This window comes from Moschus berezovskii, chromosome 7, assembly GCF_049115385.1.
Source record: "Moschus berezovskii isolate FMDL1 chromosome 7, NW_MosBer_1.0, whole genome shotgun sequence".
Taxonomy (NCBI): Eukaryota; Metazoa; Chordata; class Mammalia; order Artiodactyla; family Moschidae; genus Moschus; species Moschus berezovskii.
The window spans coordinates 77,058,826-77,073,010 of NC_142466.1; the positions used below are offsets into that span (position 1 = coordinate 77,058,826).

The 14,185-nt window shown below is 43.2% G+C and overlaps 1 protein-coding gene across 4 annotated transcripts in view; it reads left to right on the forward strand.

Moving 5' to 3' along the window:
• The first annotated feature begins 8,777 nt into the window (after window positions 1-8,777).
• The window catches only part of PPP3CC (protein phosphatase 3 catalytic subunit gamma), an 87,503-nt gene continuing 82,095 nt past the window's right edge, over window positions 8,778-14,185 (forward strand). The window contains exon 1 of one of the 4 annotated variants that reach the window (XM_055427192.2): window positions 8,778-9,222. In XM_055427192.2, coding sequence (XP_055283167.1) covers window positions 9,174-9,222 — 49 coding nt within the window. In that variant the 5' untranslated portion in view covers window positions 8,778-9,173. The remainder of the gene's footprint in view (window positions 9,223-14,185) is intronic. The other 3 variants (XM_055427189.2, XM_055427193.2, XM_055427191.2) reach the window with 3 other exon arrangements.

Here is a 14,185-nt window from a genome sequence, read left to right on the forward strand (position 1 = left end):
ATAGTTGGGAGCTGGATGGGGAGGGAATGATTTGAAATCCCTGTACCACAAGTTAAGAACTTCTTAGGACCAGAGTAAGATGATATTCATGAATTCAACAAATTATTAACCTCCAACCTCAGGCCAGGGTCAGCATGACAACGTAACAGCAGTGAACAAAACAAAGATATCCCTCTTGAGAAGTGAGAGTAGACATGCTGCAGATGAATTAACTTATGGAAATGAGGCAGAGAATGGTGGGGTGTTGTAGCTTTGGGTAGTACAGTGGTTAGGGAAGGCCAGGCTTCAGGAGATGCTCCTGAGTTGAGAGTAATGAGGAGGCAACCTTGTGAAGATCTAGGAAAAGAATGTTCTGAACAATTTTGTTGTTGTTCAGTTGCTAAGTCGTGTCTGACTCTTTGTAACCCCCTAGATTGCAGCATGCCAGCCTCTTCTGTCCTTCACTATCTCCTGGAGTTTGCTCAAATTCATGTCCATTGAGTCGATAATGCTATATCTATCTCATCCTCTGCTGCCCCCTTCTCCTTTTGCCTTCAGTCTTTCCCAGAATCACGGTCTTTTCCAGTGAGTCAGCTCTTCACATCAGGTGGCCAAAGTATTGGAGCTTCAGCTTCAGCATCAGTCCTTTCAATGAATATTCAGGAAATGCAAGAGCTCTGGGACAGAAATGAACTTGGTCTGTTTGAGGCTGTTTGTATAAATTGCAGTATATCCCGTATAAGGCCACTAGGTCTGAAATGTAGTGGGTGAAGGGGAAGAGATTTGAGCTGAAATCAATGAATTAGACAAAAGTCTACTAAGAAGTAGACCACTTTTAGAAAAAGAGACACTTGAGGGTTTTAAACAGAGAAATGATAAAAATCAGATTTGTTTTTAGTTGAGAAGGATCTGTTATATGGAAAATGGACTGTAGGAGGTGTAAGTTTATAGGACATGATGTGAGGACTGGCCTCCCCCTCTGCCTGCCTCCCACGTAAATTTTTGGCCCAAGCAACTTGATGAATGCCCCTGACATTTACCTGTGGCATCTCTCACCTGTGGAATGTTGGAGCCCAGCAGTGAGAGAGGTATTAAATTCTATTCTCCTAGACCGTACTGTATTATGTAGCCAGTAATGACTGTTACCATCTTTTCCTGTTTTGTCATGATTTAAACAAAAGTAATCATGGGTAATGGCAACTTTGGGGGGAGGTCCCTAATCCTGTTACAGTTATAGCAGTGGGTTCTCCCAGGAAGACCAAGGGGTAACACACTTCAGAGGCTTGCACATTACCCCCCGAATGACCTGAATGCTAACCTGTAAATACATATTTGTTGTTGTTCAGTCGCTAAGTCGTGTCTGACTTTGCAACCCCATGAACTGCAGCACACCAGGCAAGCAAACTTTCCTTAGCGCCTTTTACTTTTCACACGTCTACAGAGATTACTACTTTCATATCAGGCTATGTTGGGTAGAATGTTCCTTCAGGTCATGTTTTTCCAATTGCAAAAAAAAGTTTTTTTTTTTTGCAAATATAAATTTGCTAATTTTGTTTAGACCTCAACTGTTGGTGTGGGGTGGGGTATTCATGCTAAGGTAATGTAATCAAAGTTAAATGCACTCATGCGTGTGTGTTCAGTGTCTGACTCTTTGTGACCCCATGCGCTATAGCCCGCTAGCCTCCTCTTCAATGGATTTCCCAGGCAAGAATACTGGAATAGGTTGCCATTTTCTCTCCAGGGGATCTTCCCAACCCAGGGATTGAATCCACATCTTTTGCCTGGGAAACCCAAATTCACTCATAAAGAAAGAGATAAATGAAATATTAGTATGTGATGTCCATATCATATGTATTACTAATAAAAACATTTATGTAGTGCTTTTCAAATAAAATTAATTATACACTATAAAATACCTTTTACTCTGTGTTGCTATTTTAGAAATGCTCATTTTATTAATTTAAAAAATATTCTGCAGTTCTCTTGCCTACATTTAACACATAAGTTTAATATTTAATGGCTTCATAGAGAAACTAAAGCCAGGTTACTTTTATACAACAGTGAAAACTAGGTTTCCTTGTGCTTTTGTTAAATTAAAAGCATTCATAATTATTTCTCAAAAGAGTTAGTCATTAATTAAGGTTTATGAAGTGCTTAGGGAGTTTCATAAGGAAATAAAACAAGTCTCACAGGCCCTGTAACATGGAAACCTAGATTTGAAGAAATTAGTAGGATTGCCAATTAAGCATGAATCTTGGTAGTTTTAAATATTTAGTCAATTCTGATCAATGCAGAAAGTAAAAGGAAAGAGAATCAAATACATCAATGAAATGAAGATGCAAGTGGCCCTGGGCCAGGTGGGTAGACGTACAGGTGAATGAAATAGAACTCTCCAGTTGTTGCCAGGAGCTATTAATATGATGACTAAAAACATTACCACCACCACCAGTACATTAAATCCTTATTTATTTTTTTAAAAAAATTGTTTTTGAAGGGAACTTACTTAGAGTTTTCTTTTTTCACTGAATGGTACTAGATGTTTTGTTTGTTTTGACCAGAGAAGTGTCTCAGAAAGTTCTCCAAATAAATACTTAATGCTATTGGAAATAGGCATAGACAATAGGCCTTTGAAAGAAAAGAGCACTTAAAATTTTTTTCTCCTAGTTGTAAAGTAATACTTTCTTACCATAGAAAATATGGAAAATACGGAAAATTGTGGTTTGTTTTTGTGATTCTTTTCTTTCTCTTTTTTTTCCTTCTTATTTTTATATTGACTCTTATTCATGCCACCAAGAGATGGCTGCCATTAACATCTTTTCATCATCAGCTAAGGCTCCACGGTGGTATGAACTATGCTGACTTCAGTTCATCACTGTATCCCTACTGCCTAGCACAGTACCTGGCATAGATGACATTTAATTAATATTTATTGAATGAATGACTATATTAACATTTCCTCCTAGCCTTTTTATGCAGACATTAGCTCATTTGTTAATAACATGGAGTCCATATCGTACTTTTTCACTTATTATCTCCTGAGGTTTTTCTCATGATATCAAATATATTTCCACCTAAAGTATGATTTTTCATAATGTATTATGTTCCATCCATTTAACCATTTTCCTATGCAAATGAAATCATATAGTGTCTATTTCATGTCTTGCTTCTTTGTTTCTTTAAAAATTTATTTGGCTGCATTGGGTCTTAGCTGCAGTCATGTAGGATCTTTTCAGTTGCAGGCATGCAAACTCTTAGTTGCAGCATGTGGTATCTAGTTCCCTGACCGGGAATTGAACCCAAGCGCCCTGCATTGGGAGCATGGAGTCTTAGCCACTGGACCATCAGAGAAGTCCTGGTATCTTGCCTCTTTTGTTCACCATGATGTTTTTTAAGATTCATCCATACTGTTACATACATCATTAATTATTTTCTTTTAATTATCTGAGTAGTATTGGGTATTTTTGCTGGGTTATTATGGCTGTTGGGTAAAATACCCAAGAGTAGAGTTACTGAGCAATACCGTAGGTGTATATTTAACTTTCATAACAAACTTCCTAAGTAGTTGCAGCATTTTACTCTCCCACCAGCAATGCAGCAGAGTTCCAGCTGCTCCCATCCTTGCCAACACTTACATGTTGAGGGTTTTTAATTTCAGCTTTTTTTTTTAATTTTTGTGTTTGATTTTTGGTTGCACGGGGTCTTCATTGCTGCATGCAGGCTTTCTCTAGTTGTGGTGAGCAGGGTTACTCTTTGCCGTGGTGCATGGAATTCTCATTGTGGTAGCTTCTATGGTTGCAGAGCACAGGCTCAAGAGTGCGTGGGCTTCAGCAGTTGTAGCACACAGCTCCAGTAGTTGCAGTGCATGGGCTTAGTTGCCCCTCAGCGTGTGGGATCTTCCTGGATCCAGGGGTTGAACCTGTGTCCCCTGCATTAGCAAGTGGATTCTTAACTTACTGTCCCACCAGGGAAGTTCTAATTTCAGCTCTTCTAGATTAGTAAAATGGTATCTCAGCATTTCCCTCATGACTAATAATGTTGAGTCTTCTCATTGGCCATACATATATCTTCTTTGACTGATACTGCCGAATTCCTTTCCAGAGAAATTGTGCTAATTTATACTTTGGCCATCTCATGCGACAAGTTGACTCACTGGAAAGAGTCTGATGCTAGGAGGGATTGGGGGTGGGAGGAGACGGGGACGACAGAGAATGAGATGGCTGGATGGCATCACCGACTCAATGGACATGCGTTTGAGTGAACTCCGGGAGTTGGTGATGGACAGGGAGGCCTGGCGTGCTGTGATTCATGGGGTCCCGGAGAGTTGGACACGACTGAGCGACTGAACTGAACTGAACTGATAATTCTACCAACAGTTCAGTTCAGTCGCTCAGTCGTGTCTGACTCTTTGCGACCCCTAGAACTACAGCACGCCAGGCCTCCCTGTCCATCATCAACTCCCGAGTTCACCTAAACGCATGTGCATCGAGTCAGTGATGCCATCCAGCCATCTCATCCTCTGTCGTCCCCTTTTCCTCCTGCCCTCAATCTTTCCGAGCATCAGGGTCTTTGCAAATGAGTCAGCTCTTCGTATCAGGTGGCCAAAGTATTGGAGTTTCAGCTTTAGCATCAGTCCTTCCAAAGAATATTCAGGACTGATTTCCTTTAGGATGGACTGGTTGGATCTCCTTGCAGTACAAGGGACTCTCAAGAGTCTTCTCCAACACCACAGTTCAAATGCATCAATTCTTTGGCGATCAGCTTTCTTCCCAGTCCAACTCTCACATCCATACATGACCACGGGAAAAACCATAGCCTTGACTAGACGGACCTTGGTTGGCAAAGTAATGTCTCTGCTTTTTAATATGCTATCTAGGTTGGTCATAACCCTTCTTCCAAGGAGTAAGCGTCTTTTAATTTCATGGCTGCAATCACCATCTGCAGTGATTTTGGAGCCCAGAAAAATTAAGTCAGCCACTGTTTCCACTGCGTCCCCATCTATTTGCCATGAATTGATGAAACTGGATGCCATGATCTTAGTTTTCTGAATGTTGAGCTTTAAGCCAACTTCTTCACTCTCCTCTTTCACTTTCATCAAGAGGCTCTTTAGTTCTTCTTTGCGTTCTGCCATAAGGGTGGTGTCATCTGCATATCTGAGGTTATTGATGTTTCTCCCGGCAATCTTGATTCCAGCCTATGCTTCCTCCAGTCCAGTATTTCTTATGATGTACTACCAACAGTGTCACCTTTAAAAAATATTTTCCAATTTTCTATGTAAAAAATAGCACCTTGTTTAATTCTCATATTTATCACTTATGAAGTTTGGTGTTAAAATGTGGCTCCACTTTGAGATCCAAGGACTTCCGTAGCTCAGTCCAGTGGGTAAGACTCTGTACTTTCACTGTAGGAGGCATGTGTTTGATCCCTGGTCAGGGAACTAAGATCCTGCATGCCTCCCAGTGTGACCAAAAAACAAAGAAAACAAAAGAAATAAACCAACCAACCAAAAACGAACAAACAAAGATATATCTGAGATCCAGAGAGTTGGTTCCTTTCCCCACTACTATTATTGAATAACCCATCTCTTCACGTTGGTTTGCAGTGTTTTCTTAAACTCTTTGTTTTTGGTCATCTTGTGTATATTTTTCTAGATGAGTTTTAGCTGCTACTATGCTGCAGGAACCAATTTTTTTTTGACCACTAGAAAGTTGCTCTGTTTGATAGAGGTGTGAAGCTCCGGTTACTTCATAGTTGAAGAACTTCCTCAGAATCTCTGAACAATTCTCTCTGGTGAAAGCCTGAAATCAAGACCCAAGAACACAGAACCAAAATCTGTCCAGTTCCTGAAGTGCTCCTGCCTTGTTAGAGTTGCCATGAATTGCCTTTAGGTCAGAACGGCAAGGCAAGGGCAGGAATAGAGACACAGCTGTACAGAACGGACATGTGGACACAGGTGGGGATGAGGAGGGTGGCATGAACTGAGTGATTGCGATTGACATATGTACCCTACCATGTGTAAGACAGCTCGCTAGCGGGAAGCTGCTGTACAGCACAGGGAGCTCAGCTCAGTGCTCACATACTATGACCTCGAGGCTAAGGATGGGGGAGTGGGAGGGAGGCACAAGTGGGAAGGGATATACTTATACATATAGCTGCTTCACTTCCTTGTACAGCAGAAACTAACACCACATTGTAAAGCAATTAACCTCCAATTAAAAAAAAGCTGCAAAGCATAATTCGGGGTCTGACTCTAGTGTATATGCCCAGATCACCTCCCATTACATCAGCCAGTTCAGTTCAGTCGCTCAGTCATGTCCGACTCTTTGTGACCCCATGGACTGCAGCATGCCAGGCTTCCCTGTCCATCACCAAATTCCAGAGTTTACTCAAACTCATGTCCATTGAGTTGGTGATGCCATCCAACCATCTCATCCTCTGTCGTCCCCTTCTCCCTTTGACTAGACGGACCTTGGTTGGCAAAGTAATGTCTCTGCTTTTTAATATGCTGTCTAGGTTGGTCCCATTACATAAATCTATGTTAAAGGAGATTTGGGTTAACCTCTATAATCTTTTAGCTGGGAGCTGTCCGAAAGAACTTTCTGCGATGATGTAAGTGTCCTGCTGCTGCTAAGTCGCTTCAGTCCTGTCCGACTCTGTACAACCCCATAGACGGCAGCCCACCAGGCACCCCCGTCCCTGGGATTCTCCAGGCAACACTGGAGTGGGTTGCCATTTCCTTCTCCAATGCACGAAAGTGAAAAGTGGAAGTGTCCTGCTGCTGCTGCTGCTAAGTCACTTCAGTCGTGTCCGACTCTGTGTGACCCCATAGATGGAAGCCCACCAGGCTCCCCCTTCCCTGGGATTCTCCAGGCAAGAACACTGGAGTGGGTTGCCATTTCCTTCTCCAATGTGTGAAAGTGAAAAGTGAAAGTGAAGTCGCTCAGTCGTGTCTGACCCTTAGCGACCCCACGGACTGCAGCCTGCCAGGCTCCTCCATCCATGGGATTTTCTAGGCAAGAATACTGGAGTGGCTTGCCATTGCCTTCTCCCGAAGTGTCCTGCTGCTGCTGCTAAGTCACTTCAGTCGTGTCCGACTCTGTGCGACCCCACAGACGGAAGCCCACCAGGCTCCCCCGTCCCTGGGATTCTCCAGGCAAAAACACTGGAGTGGGTTGCCATTTCCTTCTCCAATGTGTGAAAGTGAAAAGTGAAAGGGAAGTCGCTCAATCATGTCCGACCCTTAGCGACCCCACGGATTACAGCCAACCAGGCTCCTCCATCCATGGGATTTTCCAGGCAAGAGTACTGGAGTGGCTTGCCATTGCCTTCTCCGGAAGTGTCCTAGTCGGTTGTTATTTTTCAGTTGCTCAGCCGTGTCTGACTCTGAGATCCCATGGACTACAGCACGCCAGGTCTCGCTGTCCTTCACTACCTTTCAGAGTTTGCTCAGATTCATGTCCATTGAACCAGTGATGCCAAGGAGCTGGCATCATTTTGCCTTCAATTTTTCCCAGCATCAGGGTCTTTTCCAGTGGGATGGCTCTTTGCATTAGGTCTTATTCTACCACATCCAATTAGCTAGTCACTAGACACAGGTAATTACTGAATGCTTCAAATGGGGCTAGTACACTTGAGGAAATAAATATTTGTTTTATTTACTTTAAATGTACAGAGCCACTTAGACTACTCACTGGCTACACATTGACTGTTAAGATCGGTTTCCCTGTAATTTCCATATACGTCCTTGGATCCCGTTTTAACATTCCACTATTAACAGGACTAATATCAAAATATTTTTGTCTTTGCCAGGCGCTATACTACAAGATGGTTTCTATACTAGCCTTGCAATTTAAGGAGAGAAAAGGTCAGTTTTTAACCTAGAGATGAGCCAGATTATTAAGACTCTACAGAGACTGGCCCATCGTTTTCCACGGTAAGAATGATGGGGGAGGCAGGTACTGTGTCACTGTGTCAAAGGGGAAGAAGGATTGCTTCCAGCTGTGTAGGTGGCACGCAGAACTTACAGGTCAGTTCCCTGCACAGAGGAGGTCTGGCCCAGGGGCTCCCTGGAGAGGGCTGCGGTCCCCTTTCTGACAGGTGGAAAGGAAGCTAGGAGGCTGTGGGACCTGGCGGGGTGTGTGTGGGTGGGTGGGTGGGAGCTCTTATCCATCCACTAGGAAACCACACCCTCTTCACCCCCCACTACTAGAACTAGGATGCCCGCGATCGTTCTCACTATACTAAGTGCTCTCGACAAATGTGACAACTTAAACCAGGGGTTTAAATGGGTTTGGTGACTGGGGGGAGGGTAAGCTGTGGGAAGGAGCTGGATCAAACAGATAACGACTGCTAGAGACAGAGCTGGAGGGGAGACCCCGAGGAAAGGGAGGGAGGCCCCGCCGTGGGGAAGGTCTGGGAGGACGAGGGCGCCCTGCAAGGTGATCCCAGGCGGACAGGATGCGCACGGCTCGGCCAGACAGCCGCCGGGTCGCTCGGGCCGGGTCGCAAGATGGCCGCGGTTCCGCTGGGCCTTTGGGTGCGGGACCCAGGGCCCGGTGTTAGGTGCTCCAGGCCCGGGCGGCGCAGGCAGCCGAGAAGCAGTCAGGGCTGCAGGGGAGGGCAGGCAGAGGAGAGGGGGAAGACCGACTTTCGGAAGCTGGAGGAGAGGAAGGAAGCGCGCGTGCACGGAGGGCGGCCGCTCGGGCCCGGGGGCTCCGTGCCAAGGGTAAAGCCGGCGTTGTCTACTGCCCGGGGGCTGGACGTCATGCGACCGAGCGGCCGGGGCAACTTGCGGAGCTCAAGGCCTCGGCGCGGTAACCGCGGCGGCAGCGCGCGCGCCACAGGGAAGTTGGGGAGGCGCCGAGTCGGGGGAGCGCGCGCGCGCGCGGATGAGCCCGGCCGCGCGCACGACTCTCGGCCGCGCGCAGCCGCGGCTGCCCGCGTAGCCTCCCTGATCTGCTGTCGCGGGCGCTCCCGACTCGGCGCCTCGGGAGGGAGCGGTCAGTGGGCCCGCATAGTGTCCGTGGGATTCGAGGCCGGTCTGCTGCGGCCGCCTCCTTCTGGTGCCTTGGCCGCCCTGATTAAGCGGGGCCGGGGCACGGCCGGTTGACCGGCCTCGGGGAGCCGAGATCGCTGGAGGCGAAGGCGGGGGCGCACGTCTGGAGATCTCCCCGGACCGGGAGGAGGCCAAGGGGATCATGTCCGGGAGGAACCTCCACCTCTCCACCACCGAACGCGTCATCAAAGGTGCCAAGCCGGGCAGGCCTTCCAGTCGATCGGCGGGAAACGGCCTTAGGCCGGGCGATGGCTCGGGGCCGGAGGGAGGGAAGGAGCCGAGGACGGGAGTCGGGGGGGCGGCGGGGTCCCGGGCGGCGCCCATCCCGGAGGAGGACCTGGAGTGGGTGTGGGAGGCGGGAGGCGGGGATCCCCACCGGGGCTGCCCGGAGGGGGCGCCGGGCGTTTTCTGTAGCACCTGGACCAGTAGCTAGCTGGGGATTGCTCATTTATCTCCAGCAGTGTCGGATTTCCAGGCAGGGTGGGTGTTTCTAATCCTATCAACCCCTAAAAGAGTCTGGATCTCCATCTTTTTAGTCTCTTACCTGGGGGGAAGCCATCTAGGGTGATGTGGGCAGGGTGTTAAGTAGGCTCTTCCAAGTCAGATCTTTCTGCCGCTCCTCTTCTGAAAGGTCAGATATTTCTTGCCCCTTCCCCAACCTTTTTTTAAGTATGAATACCATGTACCTTTTAGCCCACTTGCTCCAGATCATCACATCACTGTTAATACTAAAAGAAACAATATAGTGAAATAAATACAAGTAAATTCATTTTATGATATTTGAAAGGGATCTACAGATCTCTTGACATGATTGTTGGTGTTTTATTTTCCTTTTGGTCATAGACACTTGGAGAATGATATTCTCTGATTCAGGTGTCCAACATGGACTAAAGTGTTCCTTATGTTGTAGTTGTTTCTGCCCTTAAAATAAGATTAGTGGTTTAAGCGTAACTACTAATTTATGTGCTTCTTTTGTTCAGACATAAGACTTAAGTACAACTCTTCTCTCTGAGTTTTAATACTGGGTTTGAAAGCACTATTTTATAAAGAAGGGAATATACCAAGATCCAGGTGTGTTAGTGACCTCTAGATAAAGGGGTTAGTTGTAAGTGGGGAGAACTCTTAAAATACTTTTATTTTTTTATTTTGGTAATTATATGGAGAAAAGAAACCAAGATTGGTGACGAGAAAACATTTTTCTCTTAGTGGAGAAAAATGATTGAATGGTCAATGAAGGGAAAGAGTTTTAGTTATAACTTAGGGCCCCCTCACCTCCAGAAACATTAAGCATCATAAATGTTGATTGTCTGCAGTATAATTTTAATGTATCATGTAGTTTCTACCCAGAAAGTCATCATCATAACTGTTGATCATAAGTGTTAATTATCTACACTATATGATATTTATTAAATATAATGGGATTTTTGAGATTTACCTCCTCAGCATTTGTCTGATATCATTAGGGGTTTAAGAGAATTGGTCATATAACTGACAGCCCTTAAATTATTTTGGACCATTTTAATGTCAGTTTTCATAGTATATAACTCATCAAGGGTATATAACCATTTCTTAAGATATAGAATCTATTAAACAATCTTCTTTGATAAATCAAGGTCATCATAATGTACATTAATTTCTGTCCTATGCAGTTAATATGGCCGGTGCATTCTGCTATATAAGGGTGTTGGCAGTTTCCTCCTGTGCTAAAATGACTCCTCACTGCTATACCAGTTTAGTGCTTTTGTCTGTTTTTAGTTTATCTCCTTCAGTACTGTTCTTTATCTGTCAAAATATGCCCTTCTAATCTGCCACTTATAAGCTGAAGTAGGCAGGGAAACCAGATAAACCAGAATAGTGTGTCAAGTCAGAATAAATAGGATCTGAGTGAAGCTTAGTGGTAGTCCTCAGACCTTTACAAATCTCAAATTCTGATCGCCATTGTAGCATGTAATTTCTACCGTAACGTGCAATAAGCTATAAAGGAAATGATATGAAAGATATAAAGGTCATTTTAAAATGACCCTTTCAAGTCGTTAAATACAGAAGTAAAGTAAAATAAAATGCAGCTAATATGCAGGTGCTGACTTATTGCTAGGCATGCCCATAGTTAAGTGAGCACCCTCATAGTCTGTATGATTCACATTTGTTTTTTGGTGAAATTATAAATGACTGTGTGTTATCAGATTACTCTTAAAGAAATGAAACATGAATCATTTCAAGCCCTTAAATTGTATGGGTTTGTCTAGTATGTAAAAACTTGAGCATGAGAACTTGAGCACAGCAATTGTGGCTTCTTGGTGACTTACCTTGTTTTTTATCTACATTTTCCTGAGTTTGAAATATTGAGGTTTATTCTAAGAAAGTAAGGTGTCACTGTATTTATAGCTAAGGTCCCTTGGTTGTATTGAGTTCTAAATCCTGATCTAATGTCATCTTGTCTGGCCAGAATTGTTTGCATTTATTCACAGCTGGAAATCTTTTTCAGAGGTGAGACCACACCCCAGTTATTTTTGGTTCTGTCATTTCCTGTTCACTTTAAAGTCTACTTAATTGTTTTGCTTGAGCAAATCTGAAGAAGAGTGGGTGGGTGGGAGTGATTTGTATTTTAAGTGTCTTTTAAACAGCAACTTGCCTAAAATGAAGGACTAGACTGGTGGTTTTACTTCTGCTTCTCAAGCTCACTTGTGACCTTGCCTGTTTTTTTTCTAACCTTGCCTTTTTAGTTAAACCCTTTTTTTTGCTGCAATAATCTCATCTGCAAAATAGAGTTAATAATACTTTCTTCCTCAAGCATCTCAGCCATGCAAATGACATAATGGATGTGAAAAGCTTAAGACAATGTAGTATTATGAACCATTTAAAAAATATCAGAATCAGAAAGCATATGAAATTATAAGTTAAGAAACAGTTCTGAGGAAAATACCTCTTCTATAATATAAAGGACATCTGGGTGGAATCCCATGGATAACAGCCTAGAAACCAATAATACAGCTGGTCTTGTATTCCCTGGCAGCTGGTTTCTTCTCTCCCAGTTGAAGGTGTTCATTTTGTGTTTAAAAAATATAAAAATTCTTATGATTTCACTCACTCATTAAATGTTTATGGAGAGCCATCGGCAGTATACTCCCAATAGGTGCTCATTTGTTTCCTCTTTGTTTTAAAAATTAAAATATGTGTGAGTTTCTAGAACAGTCCATATGCACTAGAGCATCACTATTTGTGTCTGGAGCAGAAACTCAAATAATTGAACTGTGAAAATCTTTCAGCTTGATTTTTTTTTTTTTTTCTTTTTCTGGTTCCCAAGTTTCTTTTCCTGTTGGAGGGATTGTTTTTGTTTTTGTTTTTCCCTTTGACTGTGATTTTTATAGAAAGTTTTTATTCCTCTGGACTGAATCTTTTCAGCAGCAACAAAGACATTTCGCTGGGCATTACATGACAGGTAGGGAGAATGCATTGTCTGTTATTTGGTGGCCAAATGGATTTTAACAGAAGTCAGGTTGAGTGTATTGTATAGTCAGAGAATGTACTGTCATTTGTAGCATGCATTGAAGACTACTTGTTCTTTAATATTCTGGCACTGGGATTAGATGTGGCTACGGCGTTCTTGGACTTCCCGGGTAACTAGTGGTAAAGAAGCTGCCTGCCAATGTGGGAGATATACGAGACACAGGTTCGATCCTTGGGTTGGAAAGATCCCCTGGAGAAGGTAATGACAACCCACTCCATTATTCTTGCCTGGAGAGTCCCATGGAGAGAGGAGCCTGGAGGGCTACAGTCCATAGGGTCACAGAGAGTTGGACACAACTGAGGCGACTTGGCACGCACACACGCACGCACGGCTTTCTTAAAATTTTTTAAGAAGAGTAGTATGACCAGAAATGGCTATTTCCACAAGTATACCCTGAACCCTTCTGTCTCTGGTACTTATACCTCTTTTATTTTCTGTTCGTTCCCTCTCCCATTTTCATATCATGTGAATGAATTTGCCAAGGGTTAAAATTACTTTTTCTTGTAAATATATGCTTAACCCTGTAAATTTTGAAAGGCAAAAGGGAAGAAAATAAAGGCTTTATATTCGTTCCTTACAGAAGCAACTGCTGTTAATACTTTTCATTACTCTACTTTCATTAATACTTTTCATAACTTGAGCAACACGGGTTTGAACTGTAGGCCCAGTTATACGTGGATCTTCTCAATAGTAAATACTGTGGTGCTACATGATCTGAAGATGATTGAATTGGAGGATGTAGAACCGTGGATAGGGAGGAACTTTGGGTATGGAGAAACCACCTGTGTGTATACAGAGGGCAAACTGTAAGTTGTAGTGGTCTAGTGTGTGCAGTGTTGGTACCCTTCAGCCCCTCCTTATTCATCTACTGGTAGCTTTGAATTTAATATATGTCATGTTAAACCTTTTATTGTGAAAATAATTCATATTCTTTTAATGTAAATATGGTAATTTACCTAAATCCTTTCATAATGGTTTCAGTCAACATGAAAATGATTTGAAAGTGCTTATATTCGTATTTTGATCCTTTATATTTTCAAACATTTGATACAGTACCAACCTAGAAGAAATATTTTCAAGGATAAATATTCATTGTAAGCAAGTCATATAGGACACATCTGTTGAACTTGTCAAAGTATTTCAGTTATGCTTAGTTTACTATTGTAATTAACAAGCTGCCAAACTATCTGAACACTTGGACATCCAAGACTGTTTGAAATTCACACCTCTAAGTGAAAGTCTCAAAATTCAGAAAGGATCTCTTAATTTAAACACTTAATTTCTTTTTTTTTTTTTGAGCAGGAATAAGGTGTTCTTTTTACCTGTATGATAATGGTTGTGATGAAAGCCTTATTTATATCAGACATTTGATAATAAAATTTTCTTCTATAAAGTAACATTACATTTTACTGTAAAGTAAAAAAAAATGCTTTTGGATCATTGGAGAGACAGATACTAAGGACTTGTTGTGTGCATGTTAAGTCACTTCAGTTGTGTCTGACTCTTTGCAATCCTGTGGAAGGGAGCCCACAAGGCTCCTCTGTCCATGGGATTCTCTGGGCAATGAATGATACTGGAGTTGGTTACCAGGTCCCCCTCCAGAGGATCTTCCTGACTCAGGGATCAGAACCCTGTCTCTTACATCT